Source organism: Ictalurus punctatus, chromosome 3 (assembly GCF_001660625.3).
Source record: "Ictalurus punctatus breed USDA103 chromosome 3, Coco_2.0, whole genome shotgun sequence".
In the NCBI taxonomy this organism is placed as follows: domain Eukaryota; kingdom Metazoa; phylum Chordata; class Actinopteri; order Siluriformes; family Ictaluridae; genus Ictalurus; species Ictalurus punctatus.
The window spans coordinates 6,562,566-6,576,073 of record NC_030418.2 but is presented as its reverse complement, the minus strand read 5'-3'; the positions used below and the strand labels follow the sequence as shown (position 1 = coordinate 6,576,073).

General features: G+C 40.8%; 1 protein-coding gene across 28 annotated transcripts in view; it reads right to left on the bottom strand.

Annotated features, from left to right (window-relative positions):
- The window catches only part of dst (dystonin), a 155,072-nt gene that overhangs the window by 34,672 nt on the left and 106,892 nt on the right, over window positions 1–13,508 (bottom strand). For all 28 annotated transcript variants that reach the window (XM_053679460.1, XM_053679452.1, XM_053679455.1 and 25 more), the window contains 9 exons: window positions 13,432–13,485; window positions 12,955–13,190; window positions 12,707–12,836; window positions 12,280–12,479; window positions 10,098–10,593; window positions 8,309–9,777; window positions 862–1,023; window positions 477–647; window positions 164–330 (listed from right to left, as the gene is read on the bottom strand). In XM_053679460.1, coding sequence (XP_053535435.1) covers window positions 164–330; window positions 477–647; window positions 862–1,023; window positions 8,309–9,777; window positions 10,098–10,593; window positions 12,280–12,479; window positions 12,707–12,836; window positions 12,955–13,190; window positions 13,432–13,485 — 3,085 coding nt within the window. The remainder of the gene's footprint in view (window positions 1–163; window positions 331–476; window positions 648–861; window positions 1,024–8,308; window positions 9,778–10,097; window positions 10,594–12,279; window positions 12,480–12,706; window positions 12,837–12,954; window positions 13,191–13,431; window positions 13,486–13,508) is intronic.

Sequence of the window (13,508 nt, the reverse complement as noted above, 5' to 3'; positions counted from 1 at the left end):
GAAAAAAAAAAAATAATAATAATTAAAGATTTATATCTGTATATATCATTTCAGTTCAGTTCCCTAATCCTCCAGCTATTTTTCTAAAAAAAAAAATAAATAATAATTATTATTATTCATAGATTAATTTCCTGATGTCGGCATATAAAATCTTAATTTTTACCTGCTCTCGGCTTTCTTGAGCAGAGCATCCCATCTATTCCCGAGGCTATCAATCTCCTTTCCAATCTTCTCTTTATCCACAGAGTCAGCCATCTCCAAAACTTTCCCCCCTTCCTTCTTAATAAGCTCCACTGTGGGTCTGCGGTCATCTAGCAGCTTCTGTAAGAGCTGGATGAACCAGAGAAAAATAAACATATGGGATACAAGGAAATACAATATGCGTAGAACCAACAGCAGAAGCTCCAAATCCTCAGAAATTCCTGCACTCATATTAAAGCCAAAATCCAAAAATCACCCCCCAATTAAGCTCTTACCCTCTGTTCTTGTATTTGTGCTTTGACAACTTTAAATTCTGCTGATGGAGGCTTTTGACTGGCCACCAGCTCTTCTGTGTCTTTCAGCCAGCTGAACAGGGATTCGAGAGCATCCTGAAACCTTCCACAGTGCAGCAAAGCTTCATGAAGCTGCACTGAACGTTCTGCTACCTGAGAGCATTGCACAAACAATATTATGTGTATGTGTGTGTGTGTGTGTGTGTGTGTATATATATATATATATATATATATATATATATATATATATATATATATATATATATATATATATATAAATATATAAAAGATTTAAAAGATAAAGAAACTAACTACAAGATTTTTATGATATTTTTCAATTGATGCTTGAAACCGAATTCCTCTAAACCTTTTTGTTCAGGGTGTTCCATCTCGTATTGGCGTCCTCCAGGTCATGTTCAAGGGCTTTGGTGCTGGTCCCTTTGGAAGCATTCTGAATAAGCCCCTGGCCTAACCAATTTACCTCTTGCAACTGTGTTTGCAGTGACTCAATCGTCTCTTTCTGGAAAACCTGAAATCAGCGGGGAAACATAGAATGACGCGTCAAAGGCTCAATGGAAACAGTGATGTAAATCTCATTAAGACACATAGCTTAAAGTGACACAGTAATTTATTATGGTTTGCTGATTAGTTACTGATTAAAGCCATTCTGAAGGCTTGTTTTAAAAAAAGGAAGAAGAAGAATAAATACCCATTTGGCACATTTATTCATCTGGCACGTGAGTCCCAAGAAAGAATACACTCCAAGCACCCACTAGTGGCTGCCAGCAGTGCTGGGTTTGAACTCGAAGGCTTTTGGTGACTAGCATACAGTATAACCTTAGCCACTATTCTCATTATACTGTACTATTATCAATACTCTGGTTATGACTGGTTTTGTTAGGGGAAAAAATTATATTTGTATACATTCAGTTGCTAGATTATAGGGTACACCTACTTTGCATCTACACTCACTGGGGTATTTTATCTGGTGCCATTTAAGTCACTTTGTAGGTATACAATTACTGATTGTAGCACATTTGATCAGACCTCCGCTTCTCCACCCATCAATTGAAAAGGCACCAGCACCGACCTGATGTTTACTGATGGGACAGAGGCGAGCCAACAAATGGGTTTATAGGCATCAGTCAGTGTCTGTATACCTATGAAGAGACCCAACATGGAAGGTGTACTTGATAACAGTGCCATTTAGTGCACATATAAGGCGTCTTGTATCACAAGCCGGTATCCCTCCAGAGCTAAGCGGAGGTCCCAGAAGATCTGTGTGGACAATACCCACCCTCTCAGATACCTTTTCGCCAGTCTACCATCTCGTAAGCGGTACAAAGAAATTGCCACACACACACACACACGTCACCAACAAAGCTTCTTTCAGGAAGCTATTCAATTATTGGACTGCTGAACGTACACGGCACCCTATGTACACCTACCGACTTGCACTCCAGTAGCACACTCCTTAATTACAACTACAGTTGCACATCTCAATTCACTATTGCAAATGCCTGTAAATAAATAAGTCAACTGAACTTTTGCCAGTGACGTTGGCATTACTGTTACCTTTTTTTTTGCTGTTGATATACCATTTTCACTACTGTTTATGTTTCTTTTCTCATTAAATGTTTAGTACTTTTTTATTTATTTATTGTTGAATGTTGTTTGTTGAATGTTGCTGACCAAGACGAATCCCTGTATTTAAATCATATCGGCTATTAAAGTGGCAAGTGAGTGCATGTTAGTACAGGCCTGGGTCCTGAACTATATCTATATATATCTATATATATATATATATATATCTATATCTATATATATATATATATATATATATATATATATATATATATATATATATATATATATATATATATATATATCTCTCTCTCTCTCTATATATATATATATATATATAAAAGTCAAATTTACTTCACGGACTGAGAGCTCCATATAAATATGAAGCTGAAAATAAAGAGATTCCTTTCAGAGTAAACTATTATTAGAGTACCTGCTACTTTACGGCATTGGATAACTGAATGATGTTTACTTTTACTCAGTCCTTTTACGGCAAGAGTCTCCACTGAACATAGCATACAGTCTAAAACAAAGTCTCTGTCTAGGAGCTGCAGTCAATACAGACCTGTGCAGGATCACAGAAGCTGAGTCACTGACAGATTTTTGCACCAAACATCAACTCATGATCAAGATAAAGACAGAGCAGTACTATCTAACTTCCCAGGAATCCATAAACATGCGTCACATCCACCTAAATAGATAAAATCTTATTTTGAAAGAGGGTTATTGTAAAATACCTGTGAGGATTGCATGCCCACAAGATCCATCTGAGAACATGCAGCTAAGGATGTTAACAAGCTCTCTAGGTCCTCATCTCCTATGTAATTCATAGTCTGTTTTATTCCATTGGCGAAACCTGCCTCCCTTTCCACAGACAACAAGAACTCTTCCAAATCGGCCATTTTGGATTCTGTTTCTCTTCGCTCGTTTTCATAACATTCTGCATCTTTGGTCACGTGTTTCTCTACATGCGTCCTACGAGCAGAGACTGGCTCTGGCTGTGTCACGACCACGCATAAGAGTTCACACTCTTCCTGAGATGTGTCCTCAGGAAGCTCAGCTGTGGGTAGCTCATTGTATCCTGAGAATGTCCTGGTCTGGCTGTCATAAGTAGAGTTTGGTGCTCTGTTTGTTGACCTTGCGGTCATCCTGCCTTGTAATTCGGAGTGCGGCTCACTAGAAACGATGTGTTCGTTTTCACTGAGATCTATGGTATACGTGTCTTTACAATGTTGGTCCTCATGCCTTGCGGAGTCTGCGTAGTACACTGCAGTTGGTACCAAGCTTCTGACAGGGGAGAATGGAAACTCCTCTTGTCCTGAACTGACAGACTGGCCTGGTTTCAGCTCGCCAGATATATGGACAGCCTCAGTGGAAGAGAGGCTCCTGGTACCTGGACCAGGTCTCAGCAGGGCTCGCTGCTTCCGCCGCTCTTGCTCTGTAGTGGGGCTGCACAATCCAGAGTCATCCTCTGAAGTTAAAGAACTGGTCATGCTCCTACCTTGGCCCACTCGCACCAGGGCTTGCCGGTCTGGTCCATCAGCACATAAGGTTCCGTATTCGCTGAGGTTGGCTGGCCCAAAGTTTTTCCAAGAACGCCGGTGATGTGGAGGCTCCTTTTTCTCACCCTGTACCCGAAGCCTACCGAGAATGGTACCAGCTCCTCGAACAATGTCTCCATTAAGTTTATACCCATCGAACACCGTCCGCTCATCCGGCCGTGTCGCTTCCCTGCTGCGCAAGTCAAAGGTGCTGGAGGAGGCCAGGACACCATTTCCACAAAGCGTGGTCATGTCCAAAGTTCGGTGGGTGTAAGGCAGCGTGCCAATGAAGTGCCTGGAGGCCAGACTTCCCTTCGAACCAGAGTCGATTTGCTCATTCAGACGCACTGTGTCATAAATGGACCTCTGGGGAACATAACAGTCATCAATGTTCAGGTCCTCTTCTTCTGGTTTCCCCACACAGGAGGGGTTTTGGCGCAGACAGTCTGGTCTGCTAAGAGGTTTGCCCATTCTGACAACAGCTAACACTTAAGTGTACGTTAAATTTAATAATGAGGTATACGTTTTCAGTGCAACAACCCTTTTACTTTAAAGCAAAAAAGGCTACGAAATCTCCGCACATATCAAGCAAATAAATATAAAATATGTTTTACAAGTAGAATTTCATGAAAATATATAGAATTTTTAACATTTCAAAAAATATCATTAAAATATCATTAAAATATCATTTAAAAAAATAATAATAAGACAAATTCTAAATTGTATTTAAGATGCTGAGAACTGGCTGAATAATATGTTCCATAATACAGAGCTCTTCTTTTAATACACTTTTGTTTCTTTGAGAATATCCTATTTCATGCACTCAACACCATTCGTTTCCACATCTCCTCACTGTCAGAACTTGCCCATTGTTGCTTGTTTCCTCAGTCCTAAGTTCCGGCACAAATACCATGGGGGGAAAAAAGTGCTGGAATTTCCATGCTCTCCTGAGTGGTCAGACATGATCCACAAAAATATCTCCGCTTGAAGGTGACATCCAGCTACAAATCCTCTAATTTGTGAAAACAAAGCGGCAGGGCTCCAGGATAAACACAAAGCTGCTCCTGCCTCTCTTGTGGTCCACCCGGCAATGACATCCACCCTTCTGGCAATGAGCTCAAGGCCCCGCCCCCTCCTTATTATTCTGGCAACATCTGCCACAGCTCCATTTGTCCTGAGAGCACATGTTGATTGGTAGATGCTTGACCCTATTTAAATTCTCCCCCCTCTCTGTGTTTCATTTGACTTTACTTCTTACATCTTCAGCTCTGAGAATATCTATCCCTCCCTCCTTCAGTAAAGCTTAAAAAAAAAAAAAAAAAAAAAAAAAACCTTTAAGAGTGAACAGCTCCCTCCTGCATGACATCACATCGGGCAGAAATAGATACACTCTCTCCCCCCTTTTCTTCTCTTTCTCCAGAATGATCATGCAATGAGCTGTCTACGTGTCTGTATATTGTCTTAATTACTCTGGAATGTTTAAGGAGGTACTGGTCCTAAGTAATAACACTACAAACCAGCAAGCAAGCAGGCTCAGAAAAATTCAGAGCTAAAGCAATATATAAAAGGAACGTTCATTTTATCTCTATTGCTGTTAACTCCAGAGGAGTGAGGTTCAAACACTGGTCTTCTGCTCTGGTGTGAGGAAAAAAGTGTGGCGCTGGCGATGACGAACAGGTGGTTCAAAAGATTTGTGGGATTTACAGTAAGGATGAATCACACATACTTTTGACATAATCCAGGCACTGATTTAAACAAAGTGGTACATTTGCCGTGGCACAGGCTTGCTTGCTTACTGTAAAAATGTATTCAAGTAATAGGATTTAAAAGGTTTATATCTTTATCTTTTACGTCTAATAGAAGACCTCATAAGGTCTAGTGGGACTTTAGTACTGTTGTAACGTTGAATAGCGTGTAGTAAACATATCTATAAGAAGATTAACTATTGTGATTTGATATTACAGGCACTGCAGCTCGAGAGAACGCATGCCAAAGCATACAAAGAGGACAGAAACATCAGCAGGTCTGAGAAAAATAAAAATCCTCTGTCAACAGTCTCTTTCATTGCTCGCACAAACGATAAGACCAGTTAATGAAACACACAATTATTCATGAGAACAAAGCGTGTCCCGAACACTTTTTTTTTAGCGCTCTGCCAGTTTTAGATCATGAATATTGGGTGTTCCTCAAACTGCACTCTGCTGAAACAAGTGAAAGGGGATCGCTATAAAATTCCAAGGTCGTGATCACACAACAATGTGCAGTAGGATTGTTGTACTGGTGGCGAAGGTCTCGTGTTTCCTCTTGGGGGTTTTCACAGAAAAGTCAGGACGATGACTAAGCTCAAATCTGTGCACTTCATAAGGTTTTTTCCACCCACCCGATCATCACCTTTAGAGTTAGCCACCGGCATGATTCAGATAGAAATTCCTTTAGGTTCATGTTAGATGCTGAGGTCATGCACAAGTCATGGATAAAAAAAAAGGGGGGAAAAAAAAAAAGAGCATCTGTTACAAACTCGCCAAAATTGTCTTCCTTGTACTATTTTGTACTGTACGCACAATAAACAGAAAATAAAAAGATGGAGAAAGAAGCTAAAGGAAGTCCTGAAAAGCCACTGAATCAGATGCAATGAATTCGCTGAATAGCCAGGTTAAATGATAAAACGCTGAGCTGAAGCAGTTAGTGTTTACTTCACCAAGGAATTCTGCTGCAACTCATTTTGTACAAATGATATTGAATAGTCTGAGCAGCCGGCAAAAAAAAAAAAATTCAAATCCTGCACTGTCTTATTTTTATTTTTTTTTTTTGTGATTTATCAATCCGATTCATTTCTGATTTAAATGACTGGGTCATGGAGAACAATAACGATTTTGACCCAGCAGCTGACGTAGCAGCGAGGAGCCTCCCAGACGTAGAAGCAAGACAAAAGAACGACAGCATGAGCAGCATGAGGCCCAAACGATCAGCTGCAGCTGATAACTCCTAATACAACACTGGCTACGCGCACAAATGCTCCTTTCGCACACATTCAAATTTATTCTTGTCCATGTTTGTGCTTTACATGTGTTAACTGCTTAAATTATGAAATATCATCAATAGTTTTTACATTGCGTTCTGAAACATAGAGTTTAGAGTATGGGAGTTTAACTCTCACATCTCTTGAACATACCAGCCATGCAGAAATTCCTCTCACAGCAACAGAATATGTTTGATGTTTCGTGGGCCATGAAATATAACTTCCAATCCTGCCAGAAAACCACATGGTCCTAAGAAGATAAATAAGGGATGCCTACGTAGACTCCGGACTTGTGTACTGTTAAAGCTGGCAATAATCTCTCTCTTAGCATGAAGCTATCCTAAAGGAATTTGAAATACAGCATAAAAATGATATGGTAGCCTATTTCATTCGTTTCGATCGCAGTTTCTTCAAAACAAACAAACAAACAAAAATAACAATGTATCCAGTGAGGATAATGTTCCAAAATAGGATCTTAAATTAAACACCGGCTATACGTGACCGCTAAAGAGTTAGCCAGTGGGATGAAATGAAACATTTTAAGCAGTGGGCTGGTGGCAGGGACATGTCTCTCGGACAGAATGAAACAGGGGTACTGGGTCACTACTACACACAGGCCCACATCGACTCCCTGCTGGCTGAATGTTCTCCAACAACAAAGAGCCAATGGGCAGGGACTCTTTTGTTACCACCAGATGCTCACTGACAAACTGAAAGGGGCATCTTATACCATAACCAAGCACATGGCCAAAATGTGTCAGACTATTAAGATCATGTATTAAGGGTGCAATAGTGGATTACTTTATTAATTTTTTTTTTCCCATTTCTTACTTGTACAAATACCATGAAATATATGTAGTACATGATAAAAAAAAAAAGAATGGTTTAAAGCTATGGCCTCAGCGGAAGTGTACTAAGTAGCTGAGAAACCCGCTTGGAAAACTGCCATCGGGTTCAGTGCTTGTTTTGTGTTTGAATGGGCCTCCTGTCATTTTATAGACACCCTATTGGTCTCTGTAGATTCTGGGAGAAGGGTTTCATGAAAATAGGTGGGCTCAAGGAGTAATAAATAAATAAATAAATAAATCATTCAAATGTCAAATCCAGCTACTTTAACTTTAGAGACCTTCCCATCAGTCACATTTCAAAATCTAGTGGAAAGCCTTCCCAGAAGAGTAGAGGCTATAGGAAAGCTCAATGTTTTGGAATATTTAGGTGGCCATATACTGTATATAAAATATAAAGTGACAGACACAGTACATTATAAAACATATAAGGGAAAAGGTCTAGTCCAACCACTGAACTTATTATTATTATGATCACGTTCCTTGAAGCATGTCTTTGAATAAAGACCAAATAGAACACTGCTTCTTGTATTTACAGCATGCCCTTGCACGTTGCATATGTTTGTGCCTGATATAGCATTTCACCAAAAACAGAAAGACAGAGGCTGTTCTTACATGTACTGTAACTTTCTTGCAGCATACATAATATCATCACTATGTGAGGAAAATAAGGCTCATATGAGAACAAAACACTCTGTGTGCACAGTCAGTCAGCTATCATAAGCATAATACTACTTCCACTAATAGATGAGAAGCAAATTTTGTTTCCTCTCATTACGTAAGCCAACAGATCAACACAAGTTGAAATGAATGTAGTGATCTTACCTTGAAACCCTCCAGCTGTTGGTTAATGACCTCAGTTTCCATGCCAACTGGTCCTTGGGATTCCTCCTGCTCTTCTGCACCAGCCATTTTCTTTGTGAAAGTGTCCAGCTTGTGGTAAAACTCCTCTAGATGCTTCATTGTATCCTCAACCTGCTCTTTACTCCCAGTGGCCCGATCCATCAGTTTGCCACTCTGCTTGCTCAGGGCCTCCAAGTCTCTCTTCAGGCCCAGTAGATCTGGTGAGGCCTCTGATTCAAGCATCTTCTTGCAGTTATCTCTGGCACTGGCTGTGCTGGTCATCAGATCCTGGAGTTTTGTCACAAAGTTTTGGAAGGTTCTTTGTTGATCTTGTAGAGTTTTCAGGTCTCTGGCTACTGGGCCCATACTATCCAATTCGTCGTCCAGGTCTGCAAAGGTGGTGAACATGTCCCGAATGCTGTCCTGGAACTGTCCGATGCCCTGCAGTTTGTTCTCCAGTGTGAAGCACTTGTCTTCAATTGCTTTACTGACGGAGCTGTGCTCTTTCTCCAAAGTGTCTGTCTGAAGGAGGAGCTCTATCACGCCTTCAACTTCTGGTACATCCACGACCAAACTTTGTGCTAGGCTTTTGAGGTTCTCGATCTGGTTCTGCACACCCTCTAAATTTTTCTGCTGATCCTTCATGTTAGTTAGGTTCTTGTTACTAAAACCTTGGACACCAAGACCCGATTGGTATTCTAGTTGCTTTCTGGCGCCCTCAATTTGGTCTGAGATGTCTTTGTGTTCGTCACTGAACTCTTTCAACTTCTGTGAGAGCTTCTCAAGAGTTTCTTTCTTGAGCTGCAACCCTTCTATCAACTTATCCACATTCTTCCCAATAACACTCTTCTCTTCCTTCACGTCAGCTACATCTGCTGTGGCCACCTCTAAAAGGCTATCAGCAGCTACGTTCAGCAGCTCCATCTGACCGCGATGTTTGTCCACATCCCTCTGGATGGCCTTTACCTGTGAGAGAGAGTCCTCAACTTCTACAGGATTCACGCTGAAATTTGCCCTGTTTTTCCTGTCTTCACACTCCTGCAGCCAAGTGCCCAAGCTCTCTGCATGTTCTTTGTATTTTTTGGCCCTCTCCACAGCTATATTAAGCTTTTCTGCTCTCTCCGTGGCACCCCGCTTTACTTTCTCCCAGTTGGACCTGAGGGCTGAGAGCTGTCCTTGGAGGGCCAACTTTTCCTCTCCCTCCGTGTTCTGTAGGAGAGCCTCTGCTTCCTGCATAATGTTCTTGTATGGTTCCTCTTGTTGACTCAGTGCACTCTGGATAGCACTGTGCTCCCTCAGACTTTGTAACAGAGTCTCCTCCTTGGTTGAGATTGACTGGGGCCTGGCCTGCTCCTTAAGCGTTTGCTCTAGCCAGCTCTGGAAGTCTTTAGACGTCCGATGAAATTCTTGGGAGCTGGCAAAGGTGGAGGTGAGCTGTTGAATCCGCTTTCCTGGAGAAACAATTAGGCCACAAGGTCAGATAAGCAATGGAAATTCTAAGAGTACACCTGAATTATCATTATCAGACAGACAGCCGTTCTGTTTAACAGGTTTCAACCTATGATAGCTATTTACAGTAAAAACTGCTGATGCTGTTCATGTTCTGTGGAAGAGTTTTAACAGTGGGACAGTAATGTGAATCTTTTGAGCAATAAAAAAAAACAAAAAAAAAAAAAAAAACAGGATGAGCAAAAGTGTGAGTAGTTACTGTGAATGTAAACAATCACACGTTTTTCAGAACACACTGGTCACTGAATGTAATCCAACAAACCTGCTTTGTCTTCAAGCATCTTAAAGGGCTTGGAGACGCTTTCCAGCTGTGCTGTGAGGTTGGCTCTGAGATACTCCTCAGTCACTAGAGCTGAAAGTTCGGAGCAGAGACTTTCTGCCTCCTTTAGCCTCTTCTTCTCTTCACATAGCTTAGACAGGACAGCATTAGTGGCTTCTAGCTGCTTCTTGACTGCGTCAGGTTGTGTGCTGAGGGTCTGCTGGCCGTTCAGCTGTAATTCCATGGCTGCTACACTCTCACCCAGGTGCCGCAGAAGCTCCTGGAACTCAGTGGTCTTACCCACAGCTTGCACAATGAGGGCATCACGCTCAGACAGCTGGCTTGTCAGACCCTGCCACTTCTGGGTAATAACATCCAACTGTTTCTTTACCTTCTCCACCGTAGGGTCCTGATTTCCTGATGCATTACTGATAACCATGGCAGCTTCATTCAGCTGCTCATACTGAGGTTTGCGGCCTTCAAACTCTTTCAGAAGAATCTAGAATTCAATGAGAAATGTTGTACACTATGTTCAAGTGCAGTTCATGTTTCAATTTAAGTTACTTTGTCTCAAGTTTCTTCATACAACAGCATTACATCCAAATATGTAATACTGCCTGATTTACAGATGGCACTCAGCCAGAATACGTTTTTTTTGCCGCCATGGGTACCATGCATTTAGTGTTCTTAACGTCTATAACCACAGATTTTTATGTTCCCAGCTCATTTCACAAGTAACAGTCAACCGCACATTGCCAATGGGCTAGATTTGACGGTTGCAGTGAGTGGAGAACACAAGAAAAACACAATCTCCAAGTTGAAAAACAAATCGTATTAACAGAACCAAATTTAGTACTCAAAAGCCCATGTACGCATGTGTTGTTTAGAATGAATTCAAGCCGAAGAGTAAACGTCAAGATTATGTTCTATGTTTACTTTTACATGTACTGTATAATGCACTACTACCCCGTATTTTATTTGATTAAACTTTAGAAACGGTCATTATTATTTATATCAATGTATCTTGTATTACTTTGTCCTCACAATAAAACAAAAACAGCACAAAAAGGTGGATTACTCTGCATGGGAGCATTAAGGGTGGAAGCCTAGTTGTCTAATATGCATAGTTTACATAAAAAATATTATCTTATCAAAACATGATTTCACTGCTTATGATAAAACTGAATTTAAACAACTTTCTAATGAAGTAGAATGGGTATGTAACGTGAGTATTATGTAACGTATAACGTGAGTATTATGTAACGTGAACGTGAACAATTCACATAGTATTAACACAAACCAATTACATTATGAAATCTGTGGGGATGTTTTCACTGATAAGTAGCATAACTATAAATATTTAAATCTTTAGTATCTTTTATTTTCCATCTATTATCCATTGGACCGTTTCTACCTTTGTACCGAGCCCTCCCCGTAACCATTTGATTCGCATGTTGTGTCTTCTTTGGCTTGAACTAACGTGACTACATTTTGAAAGATGAGGGGAAAAAAAATAAGAATAAATAAGAGAAATTAACCTTTTAAATAACATAAATAAGCATGGCTGACGGAGTAACAGAGTACAAGCAGAAACGGTTTGAGTACATTGTTCTAATGTCACTGCTGATTTTTTTTATTTGACAAAATCACAAAAATAATATTATAATGTTACATTACTATTAATTTATTCCACTATTTGACCTCCACGTCGCACTTCCAGTTGACATCCCATGCGCCACCTGGTGGTAATTTCGTGAATGACTTTCACATGTATCTGCTTTGTATTTACTGCTGTGGCCTTGCGGCAGCAGTACACACAGCTCTAACAGACAATCTGGTTGACTGCCTATTGTATATTTGAACATAATTAAACAGCCCTGCCAACCCTGAAGAGCCATATTACTCTAGTCCCGTCAAGAGTGTGGGTTTTAAAAAAGGCACATTTTTATCTAAGATAGAAACTGGATGCTGTTTGTTTCCTCAAGTGCTTAGTGGTTACTGTAAAACCCTGTCGATGTACCCTCCTGGTGTATTTTTTGAGTGATAAATTGTAGCGGCGTACATTGATGTTAAAATGCGGAAGTCCTAGGCAAAACGAGAAAGGTTGGCAAGGTCTGAGTATTATCCACAACATATCTAATGCAGTAGTTTTCATTTAAGTGCATTTCTGGTGTAGGTCCCCTACCTGGACCTGCTGCTTTTGCGTGTTGAGCATATTGGGATCCACAGATAGAGGGCCCAGAACACTCAGCATCAGATCTTTCTCTTGAAGCCACTGTGAGAGCTGTGGTTGGTTTGTCTGGAAGAGCTCCAGCATGCGAGATGACTCCTCCAGATGCTGCTTCCTGTTCTCCACAGAGCCCCTGACCTCCTCCCATCCTGCATCTGTAACATGGAGCATAGAAAAGGCAACATCACTCAAAATCTGTTACAGGGGAGAACTACATCCAAGGTCATGGGCTTCCCTAACTACAGATCTGATTTTACATGTAGCGACGGTTTATGCAGAAGGTCACAGTGTGAGGATTTGCACCCAGTCAACACTAGGGTTCTGAAAATGATCACACTGGAATATATTAGTTTTAGATTCATTTCAGGAGATGCATACATACCCATCTGTTTCAGCATGTTCTTCCATTTTTCTGCTTCAGGTGAATCAGGGCTTTCGTTTATCAGGTGGAGTAGCTTCTCCCTCAGTTCTTGGTACTGCTGCTGTTTTTGGTGCATATTTTCCTCATAAGCCTTTGTCACAAGAGAAAAAAAAACTGTCAATCTAAACAAGAATTGATAACAAATGTAATCTGAATGCGTATACACACAATGATACTGTACACAATTTATTGAACATGAGAGCACTCACTTTCTGCCGTTCCATTTGCATTTTCATTGAATCTTTGCCTGCTGGCTCAGAGTTCCAAGATACTGCTGTCTTCTTCATGTTCTCCAACCACTGGAGCGTTGACCGAGCCTCATGCTGGACCCCTTGAACCTTCAGCAACAGCGCACTAAGCTCTGTGGACCTGGCCTTCAGCAACTCCCCAAGACTGCTATAATCCTCATTGATGCAGGACATGTTTTGCTGCACAAGCATCAGCTCTGTAAACAGCACCGAAAACAAATGAGTCTGCTGTAGCTAGAACAAAATGTCAAATAAACTGCATTTGGTTTGCTACTTAGAATATGACTATATACAAATTGCATAACCAGCAACAGCTTGGTATTATTCTTTAAGCTTACAGTTGCTGGAGAAACCGTATTATATGGAACTGAGAGCTTTCAGGCAAGATGCATAAAGGGAAAAAAAAATGTGATGAAATGTGACACTGTACATTCTTACCTTTGTTCGTCAGATATGGACCTCCTGGACCTGAGCCATTACTGACTGCTGAACCTAGGGCAGTAAAAGTGAACGCA